Genomic DNA, 12,160 nt, shown 5'->3' with positions numbered 1-12,160 from the left:
GTTGCCATCCATGTGCTGACAGCCATCTCTTTACTCGTGTCAGCCAAAATTTGACTCATAAAAACTTTTTTTTAATGCAGCAATATGAGGTTTGTTTTTGCAGCTATAAAAACACAAAGTGAGCAATGAGTTAGAAATTAACCTTCAAATCTCTTTCATGGCAGCTAAATTTTTATTATTTGAACATCTGGGGGAAAATGTGTTTTTTAAATTGTCTCGGACTCAGGGTGTAGGCTATGGTTAGCTTAGCGAAGCATAAATACTTGAGTCAAAGGCGGAAAACTTTGTCCGGTGGTGTCCAGGGACACAAAAATACACCCAAAGCAGCAGCAGCTAATGGTCCACAGGATTCATGAGTTGAGTATTTTGGAAATGGCGTGAGGGAAGTCCAGTTCTGCCGTAAGATTTTTGATAAACCAAAGTACAACTGAACAAAGTTATGAATGACCTAGCATCAATGAATGGCATCAAGACTTTTTTTCAGACCACTGAAGATGACTAACCACATAAAGGAAACACAAAAAGCTAACTGTCTTATGGCTTTAACTGTCTGCAGGTATGTTAGAAGCATTTACAAGTTGGCTATTTACTATGACCTCAACCAATAGTAGCAAGAGGATTTTTTGTATTGTGTAGAAATGATTGATAAGACAACAAAGTCAAGGTGTGTGTTAGTGTAGTTCTGCAGTGTCTTGTTCTAGATGTTGGATATGGACTGTCAAAAAATGCAATCTGCAGAAGGACTGATCACATGACATGGAGGCTATTTCACACAGATATGAATATAGGCCTGTTTTGTCATTCCCTTGAGCACAAAATGGTTCATAGTTACTGAATGTAACCAGTGTTGCAATGTGTGATGGCCAAACCCATCTCCAAACTCTAAAGTCGGTAACTCTTGTGTATTTTCATTTCTTCATTTGAACACAATAACACACTTTAGTTTCCAATAAGTTTACTGATTGGTTTGGATACATTTGTTTTATTTGTATTTTGTTTGATTTTTAACTAACCTTTGTTTCTTTTACTTCTTACCTGCCATGATCCCTGGGAGTTGCCAGACAAAAGGTGATGGCCAGGGTTTGAAGCTGTTAAATACAAAGAAGGATAAATGGACGGCACCACCACTTCCTGCTGAAGGGGAGAATGTGTATTTCCTTTAATTAAAAAAAAACTTTTGTATTTGATTAGATATTTGACTTTAGGGTTTAGTGGTTTTTGATTTTCTTCTTTGATCTTTAGTTTGTTAACAAACTAGACTGTGCTGCATCATTTTTGTGGTTTGTGATTGTGTTTTGTTTAGTTACCACTCGTGTGTCATAGTGGTCTGATCAGCCATTATATATACCCTTGTGTGTCATTTCCTGTTTAGGTCAGTTATGTTTGTTTGGGTAGTTGTTTGGTTTGTTAAGTTTGCAGTTCTTTGACTGAGTTGGGTTTTGTTTCTTTTACCTCTTTTATGACTTCAACATTTGTTACTTTTGTAAATATAATTTTTGGGGTTAAATAAATGAAAACCCTATTCTTCTAATAATTCCTGTGATGACTCCTGCTTTTTCAACGTGGTCCATCACACAATGTATTCTGGTAGAATTGCAATTCAAGTATTACTCAAAATCTGCAAAAACCTGAGGTCTAGCAAATTCAATACAAATTAAATTTGTCTCATGCTTTTTGTATCCTTTAAACTTTTAAACCAACCACTACCGATCTAAAATGAAGACAGATAGATTTTTCAAAGGAGCTACAATATTAGCTTTTGCCTGAATCTGTCTGTCATCTATAGTTACACTATGTAGACAATTGGAGGGGGGGGGGACTTAAAGTTAAAATATTATGGTTTTGCCATTATGCTTGTTTTAACCCAAATCTACTTTAAGAGAAAGTGGTGTTATTTATTAATTAAATCACCATTTGGCTGAACAGCAATTAGAGCGTCCATTTGTGAGCTCAATTAATGTGTTTGTTTAAATGCTTATATCTGCAGTTAATCCATAGCAACACTGTTAGTGTTTCTCCATTTTAACAGATATAATTTTAAATGTTGTTATTAATGACCAGCAGCTGGATTTTCCTGTATCCGTCTTATACCAATCATTTGGGCTAAATTTTAATAAGTTATATCTGCAGTTTACGGGTATATCAGTCACACTTAAAAGCCAAATATGCACTTTGACTAAATGCATAGGAGATCGGTGTGTTAAGTGCCACAAGCTTTTAATAGTCAGTATAAGCCACATTCCTCTGAGTTTGCATGGACCCCTGGAGTAAAAATGTGAAGTAATTTTCTCTCAAGGATCTCTTGTACTGTATGTATAGCACTGTTTTTCCATGCAGTTTCTGCTTTGTCTCTTTACAAATGCATGAAAATGACCTGCATGTTTTTAACCCACGACTATTTCTACATTCATAAGTCATACAGTAAATTGGTTAATGTTATATCAAATGAACCAGATGTGAAGTAAAACCTTCTACCAGGCCTGGAAGATGATTTGTTTGTTGACAGTCTGCCTTCTTGTGGATATGCTAGCCTTTCATATTATTGTCTTATTTGTTTTCAGGGATCTAAAGACCAAGGTTGAGAGGGAAGATACCAAGAAAGAGTTGCTGGGGAACCAGACCAGCCTGACTGAGTCTCATTGCATTCGCTGTCTCCAGCCTTTTAAATTCCTGCTTAACAACAAGCGTCAGTGCCTGGACTGCCAGCTCTACATCTGCAAGTCCTGCGGCCGCTATAACAAGAAGGAGGATGGCTGGGTGTGTGACACCTGTCACATGACCAGGTAGGTAATGACCAGTGTAAGAATAATTCAAAAGTGGTCATTCAAACTAAGTGTCATGTTGAATACAAGAAATCATATATTTAACTGTATAAATGCAGTTCAAGTTCAAGTTTTAAACCAGTCATTTGTGGACTACACACTGTCTCCATAAGCTTCATAAGCTTTGTGCTGACATGCCTTTAACCATGCTTAATAACTTGACCAACGAGCTCTGGGATGTGTACCTGGGAAAGCACTTAATATGTTAGAGCCAGAAAAAACTAAAGTCAAAAGAAGATTCCTCTGTTAATTTTCAGTGGGATTTCCTTCCACATGCATACATGGAAAGCCAGAGGTGGAGAGTTCAGCAGCAAGACACTCTACAGAGCAGGCATTAATCATAGTAAATGTGACAGAGAGTAGGTCAGAAAAAGCATGAAAAGAGGTGGTGGGCTGCAAAGAGGCTTGCAGCGAGCAGCACTTTTGACAGGTTCAGGAAACATAAATAGCACAAACTGCTCTACATGACAATTGCCAACTGGTTTTGTAGATGGGTACCAGCTCTTCCATCTGCTGAACTGAGCAACTTCAGCTGAGATTGTGTATTTCTGGCCTGAACTGATGCTAAGTTTGATTTGCAAGTTGTGGTTTTGTGTGGCAGCTCGACATTTCTAAAAGTGAATTTATGTTTTTAGGACATTGTGTTCTTTCTTAATAAGATGAATAAAAATTAGCAAATAACACATTCAGATTACTAATAAACAAAGAGCAACTCATGTCCTGTTAGTAGTTAAAGAGCTTTGAGGCGACTGTTGTTGAATCAAAGGTTAAGCGTCAGGTTTGATGTGCTTTGATGGATGTTTGGCTGCTTTTTAAACAGATATAAAAAATCCTTTTTACTGCTTAGGCTCTGCTGGATGCAGCGATAGATTTCAATACATCCTGCTTGAAATCAGCTCCATATGGAACCATGATACCATTGTTTGTTCAGATGAAGCTACATACTAAAAAGTTCTTTAATGGAGTTTGGCCAGTGTCTGGAAAGCATCATGCTATGTATCTCATGCTTAAACCTGCACACTGCTGTTTTATAGCAAAAGAGCAAAATACAGCTCTTTTTGCTGGCAAGTCTGTATTCCCACAAGTATTTTCTATGTGATATTAATGGATAGTGTATAAATTGGCCTCATTTGGGGCTCATTTCTCACCATGTGTTCTCATTTTAAACTTTTCACAATATAAAATGCATGTGCATTCGTTTTCAGAATGGTATTTTCAGAATGAACCTCATCTGTGTATGACTTCTTTAGCCTCTATATTTTTATTCCTTCCATTCTTCTCACTTACAGAGTACTCAAGATCGGTACTTTGGAGTGGTACCATGAGAACGTCCGTGCCCGTTTCAAGCGCTTCGGCAGTGCCAAGGTGATGCGTTCCCTCTTCAGGAGGTTCGACGGAGAACGCAGCCGCTCTCAGAGTGACTTAGGAGGTGAGCAATCCACCTTTTGTCTGGTTTGTTACTGAGTTTGAAACCAAGCTTATGTCTGGAATGTCATAATCCTCGTTCTGCTGCTGAAAATGTGCATTTTTGCCAGTCAGCGTACTGTCACGGTGGCCTTTAAGCAAAAAGATTAATACCCCACTGACTAATTAGAAACTGCTTAGTGGTTAGCAGTCAAACACTTGCTGCTCTGGGCAGTTGCCAAGTAGGGAATGTCTACATGAATATCCAAACAAGTGCAAATATAAAGTTACAAATGTGTTGTAATGTCAAGCCTCAGGTCAAGGTGGCTTTGAAGAGGCAATCTTAAGAAATTTCCATCTGTTCCACTCATTTCTTTACAAGCCCTGAGGAGAAGCTGCCGGTCAAAAGTTCAATCTGCCAGAGTCAGAGAGCGCTGACTCGAAGTCATGGAAGTCTGCTTGAGCTTACCATGAGAAATCCCCACTAAATGAAAGGCTTCACTGAGATTCAGCAGCTGCATACTGTACTGCGGCTGCTTGGAAAATATGCATCACTCCAGCTCGACTCGTAAACGTCACCGTGACGATCGCCATCTCATCTGTGAACTGTGTTTGAGTTCAAGAATTGGAGTTGTAATGCATATTATTATATTTCACTGGACAACAAAATGCAAGCTCTTCACAGTGATGCACGCACACTGAAAGTAATGCTGTGCCCGGGCCTCTGCAATCATCAGATCCTCTCCATCAAAGAAAACGGCAAATTAGAGAATATATTTTGAGACAATAGTGTTTATGGTGTTTGCAATGGCGCCAATCTTGTGGTCCAAGACACTTTATGTCACCCTTGTCCTTTAATTTGTCAGCCATCTTTGTATGAGCGTCTTTATTTTTCTGACACTAAGTCACCAGAAGAAAGTTTCTGCTCTCTTTTTCAAATATTAGCAGGCTGCCAGATCTGTCACAGGGATTTAATCTTCCATCTTTCCTGTTTTTCCTGCTTTCTGGCTCCTCACAGCTGTATCTCTCTTTTGTCGTCAGCTGACCAGGATGCTTATTGTAACTCTGCCCTGCTGGAGATTATTACCAGAGATACTAAGGTGGGGGAAAATGCTGTTTGTTTATTGTGTGCAGCTCAGGTTTAAAGTCTGATCCAGTGACGCTATTAGGCCTCATCAAAACCATTTTTTCCTCTCTTTTTGAACTTGCTCATGCTGCATTGCGAGGCCACACCCACAGCATATGAAACAAGTGATCCTTGAAGCATACTTTATGTCAGTTTCAAGCATTATTACTCACAGCAGATTACCCTTTGAGATCACAACATCAGGAGATGAGTGAATGTGATGAATTATATAGAAACAGCCGAGACTTCTGGTACTGTTTACACTGAGTCACCCCTGAGGATTTTGGGAAGGAATACAGAGCAAGTTGGTTGGCCGATGCAGCTCCCGTGGGCCTTGTGATCATTCACTCACATGTCTCCCATTCTGTGCCTGGAACTGAAGGATTCGGTCCTGCAGGGCTCGTCCAACCAGAAGCAGAGCAAAAATGGAGGGAGGAGGACAAAACGTTTGTCGTGTATTTATGTGGAATCTAGCACACAGTGTCCACAGATGCAAGCTGTAGCCATGAAATACAGTCATAAAAATGCATGTTAACAGATGTATTATGTTTAAAATGAACAGCAACTCAGCATGTGACCACTTGGACTGAAATCAACATGCATTTCCACACACACGCACACACATTCTTTTACTGTCTTTTTGCTGTATGCATTCTATGGTCCGCTGGGCCCCCAGAGCTCGGAGGGTGTCATCCTGTCCTCACACTCTTTGCTGATACTTACAAAAGAGTCTTGTTCACATACAAAAGTCTAATTCAGTCCACTGGCTAACTCTCACTTTGGCTCTGCCGTTTAATGCTGCTACTGCTGCTTCTGATTATTGTTTTATGTGGAAAGTATAAGGACTACCTGCATTATCTCAATTTGCTGAGCTATTTATTGCAGTTAATAACCTAATGGCATTACGTCTAGATTTGCAATTAGGAGAACAATGTGATAGTAATTACAGGAATCGGATCACTTATATGAAACTATAATTAAATGCAAATTAATAAGCCATGTGTGCTCTGCTCTTCTGTTTTCCAGAGCCTCATGAGTATGACACACAGAGCATGCCTGAGGTCCACAGTAAGTATACTGAAAAGGTCAGATATTGTCACAAGACAGAAATATGTTTGAATTTCCAAAATTTAAATATAACCAAAAGGTGCTTTCATTATTTTAGTATATTCTGCTTTGATTTGGTAGCGTATTTAAACTGTTCTTAGCTACAGCTCTGCTTTAAGCTAAATGCTAACTCATGTAATATGACTTTCTCACTCATCAAATGATGCACGCTCTCCCAGAAATCATTTCTAACCCACAGTCAGTGGAAAAGATAACAAATGAAACAAATGAAGCCATGTGACATTTTATTATCAGATCTAATAAACTTTTGGGAATTCTCAGTACGATTGTTTTATTTTATCCCATTAGTGGTGGTTTATTTTATTATTATTTTATTTATTTTTATCTATTTATATAATTATCCTTTCATTCATTTATTTCTTTATTTTTGGTGATTGCGCTCCTGAGCATCTTCTGTCTTCACCAATAAGGCACCATCTTGGAATGTGCAATCCATCTCTCAGAGTGAAAACAGGATTTTTATTTGCATGACATTGAGAAATATCCCATTCCTTCACTTTGAGAAACACTTGGGTTGCTTTTACAGTTTGTTTTGGGTTGTTACCCACTTCCACCGTTAATCTCTGTCCAGTCAGTTTGGCAGCATTTGGCTGAGGCTATACTTCACAGTTCATCCTGCTGCTTCTACCAGCAGCTACAAAACTGCTTGTCAGTCAATTATCCAATTACACGTCGTGATCTACAGAAACAAAGTTACAAATACCTGTAGACCTTACATTTGATCAAAATGATGAATGACTCACCGGGCCTTCTGTAAACATGATCAGAAAGCTCATTTCTAACTTCTATTCACGATTTTTAGAGATTTGTATGGGTTTGTATGAGTAATGGACTCATTCTGTGGTCAGGCAAAAAGTTTCTGACATTAAGTTGACTGAATGTCAGATATAAAACTCGTTCAGTGAATCTGTTCAGTGAGTGCTTCCTGTGCATTACCTGTTTGCCTGGCTGTGTTTATTTGATTGTAATTGTACAACAGAAACTTTTAAGGCAGGTTCTGTTTTAGTACCTGTTTTGTTTTCATTTTGATTCACCTCAACTGTTCTAAATAAATCTATTTTTCACCATTTTACCACTAACAAGAGTCAATTTGAGCCCACTTATTTTTCCCCTAATTCAGCCCCATGTGTGGTCTCTACATTCTGGATACATGTATTTTTTAACTGGTACCTTAACATTTAACAGGAACATCTGTTATGATAATTGTAAGCATAACGATACAGTAAATAAGAGAGGTTCATTTTCGTTCATTTACAACAATCCCTTTGGTGTTTTTGAATGCCTCACACATGCGGTGGGCACAGCGGTTTGGGAACAGACCTAAAGGTTCTGGTTAGTCTGGCACAGTCATCTGGCTCCCATTGCCACTGGCATATCAACAGTATAAGAGCAGAGCCAGGGAAGGTTTAGTCAGAAAGACTCAAGAACATAAAAAGTGTAACTTATGTTACGAGGTTATTGTAGTTGTATTTCCACAGTTTAGTGTGTGTCATGAGGTTTTTTTTCTGCAGATAATTTCTGCAAAATGTAGCAAAAGCCCCAAAATTAGTTCAGCAGTTAACAGTAAGAACTAAAAGACTAATCTAAAGATATGAATGTTCATCTTTTTCTGCTTTTATGCTCAGTGTAAAGCTTTTGTTGTTCCCAGCATTTTCTTCCCTCTTTTTCGTGCTGTATTCAAGAGGGAACTGTTACATACAGCAAAAATGCAGCTCCCTCATAAACGCTCTCATAAAGAGGGACTGAAACACAGTCCATAGTGTTTCTGCTTTTGCTTTCTCTTGCTGTACTTTGTAAACAAGGTTCACACTGTAAGGTCAAAGGCCACTGGTTAACAATAACAGAGGTCTCTGTAGTCTGGAGTGACTCTGGTTTCAGTCACATGGTATCTTTGTAAATGCATGCACACTGGAAAACATAAAAACTTTTTTTGGTTATTCTAACACTGCCATGTCTTCCTTCTTTATCTATAGGTGCATATGGGGAGCACAGTATGGATGCAACAGACTCACAACAACACCAAAGGGTACGGCAGCTCATTTTTAAATTATTTTCATATTTTAAAAGAACTAGCAGTAGATTCCCCTCGATTTTAACAACTATCTGAAATCATTTAAGGGCAGCCTTACTAAATGTTTGAACAATGTTGAGAGTTGGTTGGAAAATGAAAAGTGATGGAAATGAGGCAACACCTTCTGAGGTCATAGTAAAGACATTTGTTTGGGTCTAAATTTGGTTAAATGGTGGAAGGACACAGATTCCTCCTAAAACTCATAGATTAAACTCAGAGCCTTCTTTCTGTGGAGCAGCAGCGCTAACCACTGCAATAACCTGCTGGCTTACCATGTTACATCAGTCATTTTTGACTATCCAGCTCACAATGCAGCCACAATTTACATGTAGATTTTATACATTTATGCATGTTGTTAAGCTTTGTACAACTCAGGCAATGCTGGAGTCTATTCCAGTTGTCACTGAGCAGGATGCACTCTGGACAGGTCAGTAGTCCATCACAGTGCTAACTCATAGAGAACAACAAGCATTCCTATTTTGATAAGGAGAGATCATTTAGAAGAACTGAACATGATTTATTGAGATAGACAAATTGTTGTCTTAGATGAGTAGACTGGTGACCCATCACAGCAGAACAGAATCCCAGTGGTCTTGACACTGGTGGTGAAGATGAAGCCTGAGGCTTGGGTGCAGCTCTGAGGGACTCGGTTGAGGTAGAGATGGGGAGGAGGCAGGTTGAGCAACTGAGAGTCTGAAAAGAAGAATGACGGAGAGCACAGGGTTAAACCACGCAGAGTGGAGGCTGATTGGCTCAAAGAAGGCGGGCATGAAAATGATTGGACTAGAGTAGTGATGTCAGTATTGAGATTGACAGCGTGGGAAACTGGTAGTGATGTAATGGACAGACTAGCAGCCAGGAGAGCAGGCAGATGGGTGATTATCTTACTGAACGTATGCAGAAGCTTCACTAATGTTCACACTTACAGTTAAAGTCCACAGAGAGAACATACAAGCTTCTGGTGTTGCCTTATTATTCTGTTAACACATTACATAAAAAGACAGCATGCAGCTATGTTTCAGGTTGTAAAGTTTAAGTGAGTTTGCTGCCAACAGGAGCGACTCAATTGATGTGCATCATAAAATAAAAAATGAATTTAGTGTGTGCAGAGAGAAAATCATTTGCAGGTCTTTTGTTATTTGCTGATGTGACATGTGGAGATCTGCAAGCATTTCCTAAAACAAGAGGCCATATCCTGTTTATTAATTACTGGAAATTTAAGTAAGGAGTGATCAAAGCTTATCTGCAAAACAGACAACTTCACTGTAGCTTAATCTGCATTTTGCATCCACATGTTTGCTCTTTTTTTCTTTAATCAATGGAGTTTTTGCACGAGTGTGCGCTGGTCAACACTGACTCCCACTGATGGCTGGTTCCTGATAAAAAGCAGAGGTGCTTTCTTCACAGGTTATCTTAGTGATCTAGGCCAGCCCCTCATGAAGGACTGGAATGCCTGGACAGCTGCTGACGGCTTAGTTAAGGCACGGGCAGGCCAGCACTGGCTGCAGAGTGCAGTGGGGAAATACCAAGCTGTCATATATAAAAGAGTCAGACCAGAGCTGAGCAAGCCTTTGGTTTAGAAAATAAGGGTGGGTGTGGGGGCACTGATTCCACTGGAATTCATCATAAAATGAAGATTACTATTGTTTATACCACACTCTGTGTGTACTGTAGAAGTTAAGCTTTGTTTATTTTCAATCATTGCGCTGACTGTTGAGAAATGACAGGACTCCCAGGCTCTGCTGGGTCTCCGGATGCATTTTTTCCAACCCTTGCAGTTTTTTCTATATATGTTTATCTTAAAGAATCTTAATTTTGATGGACGTCACAAGAAACAGACTGCTGTTCACTGGATCCCTCGTTCAAGTTTCTTTTAGACACAGTGCCCTCTGCTGTTCCAAACAGACTAATGTATTGAACCTTCTGACATTTCACTGTAAGGAAACCGGCTCACATTCTGCCTGCTCAGAGAAGCTACGGTTCAGTTTAGATAGTGTTTGGAGCTGGTAGAGACTCAGTGACCCTGATGCTATGTCAACACTGGAACATGGATATGCACCCTTAAATCAAATTTCCCTCTTCCTAGAAGATCCAAGCAACCCATGGTGTGCATCTCTCATTTCAGCATTACATTTAACTCATTTAAAATATTTACCCACGTGCATGTATCTGTGAATCATGCACCGGCACCAAAAATAAATGAATAAATAAAACAAAGATATAAATAATAATAACATAAGTATTAATCATATTTATTTTACTGCAGACCTGAGCTTTTAAGGGTTATGTATGTCCTATTAAAAACTTCCTAAAATATTATAGCCTTGTTGTTTTTAGCCAGGTATTAAACTCTACACATACACTTAAAGCCACACAGACCTGCTTGTTAATGCAAATCTTTAATTAGCCAATTAGAATACATGACAGCAACATGATAATGAGTTCATGTTGAGTTCAGTCCAGTAGAGATGTGATGGAGATATGATGATATCATCTGAAAACAAATGGAGGCCCAACCCAGGATGAACTACGTGTACCTAATAAGGTGGCCTGTGTATTTGGACTATTGTTGGTTAAAAGGAAAAAAAATGTGAATATAAGCCCCATAGGAAGCAATTAGTGCTTAGTATTTGGTCATCATGTGTAAGTAAAAGTCAATTTCTGTCTCTACAAGCAATACAAATCTATTATGACAGGCTAATTAGCAGTAGAAGGTATATACTTGTGTTAGTTCTGCTACAGTGGCAGTACATTAAAGGGCGACAAGTCAATCACCTTCTGAGTGTATGGAGCAAACAGCCTTTTGTCATGGCAGAGGTTTATCTCTTTACGCTTTCCTCTCTCCTCCCTGCTGGCGATGGTGTTTCCCCTTCATGTTCTCCAAAGATGAAAAAGGTCAAAAGGAGGTTAACTGTTGATCCCATTGATTTCAAACTGGACGTTGACTACCTCAGCCAATCAAGAGGACCATCAAATGAGGTACAGGCTAGACAACTAAACTAACCACAACTAGCATCCCCCCAAAACAAACTAATCTGCATGTTGTAATCCATAACAAAGACCATCTGCCTCTGCTCTCTGTCTTTGCCAAACATTGTCTGGGTTGGCTAGACAGTACTGTATTAGCACTGTCATCATTCATTCTCGTATCTGGCCACAATAACCCTTTTTGTGCACATACAAATGTTGTGTGTGCAGACATGGACACATCTTATCCATTTATTAGCTGAACAGATTTTCTAATGCAGTGAAATGTTTCAGGTGGTTTTTTTTCCCCATTTTAAATGTATGCTGTTTGGACTGAATGTGAAGCAGCAGTAAATTTAGGCTTTTCCTACTTGAGCCTGAAAAGCAGCAGAAGTCAAAGGGAATAACCTGTGCGCACAACTCTCCACTCTTACCTCCAGGCCCCGGGTGATCCTGACATCATGGTCATGGATGTAGGCGGGAGGGAGTCGATGCTTGCTGAGGCAGATATGGCCACCGTGTTTCATCAGATCATGGATGAACAACATAAAGAGCTGGACCTCGAAATAACTCCACAACAAGGTAGAAATTAGATTCAAACAAACAAATAAAACTTTTTTTAAAAAAAATATTAAAATAATC

General features: G+C 39.2%; 1 protein-coding gene across 3 annotated transcripts in view; it reads left to right on the top strand.

Moving 5' to 3' along the window:
- The window catches only part of mlphb (melanophilin b), a 41,511-nt gene that overhangs the window by 13,789 nt on the left and 15,562 nt on the right, over positions 1–12,160 (top strand). For 2 of the 3 annotated variants that reach the window (XM_063499228.1, XM_063499226.1), the window contains exons 3-8: positions 2,562–2,783; positions 4,112–4,251; positions 6,379–6,420; positions 8,454–8,506; positions 11,438–11,530; positions 11,959–12,100. In XM_063499228.1, the coding sequence (XP_063355298.1) occupies positions 2,562–2,783; positions 4,112–4,251; positions 6,379–6,420; positions 8,454–8,506; positions 11,438–11,530; positions 11,959–12,100 (692 nt within the window). The remainder of the gene's footprint in view (positions 1–2,561; positions 2,784–4,111; positions 4,252–6,378; positions 6,421–8,453; positions 8,507–11,437; positions 11,531–11,958; positions 12,101–12,160) is intronic. The other variant, XM_063499229.1, reaches the window with a different exon arrangement.

The sequence above is a fragment of the Pelmatolapia mariae genome, linkage group LG16_19, assembly GCF_036321145.2.
Source record: "Pelmatolapia mariae isolate MD_Pm_ZW linkage group LG16_19, Pm_UMD_F_2, whole genome shotgun sequence".
Classification (NCBI taxonomy): Eukaryota; Metazoa; Chordata; class Actinopteri; order Cichliformes; family Cichlidae; genus Pelmatolapia; species Pelmatolapia mariae.
Note: the sequence above shows the minus strand (reverse complement) of the source record. Positions and strands in the feature narration are given on the sequence as shown.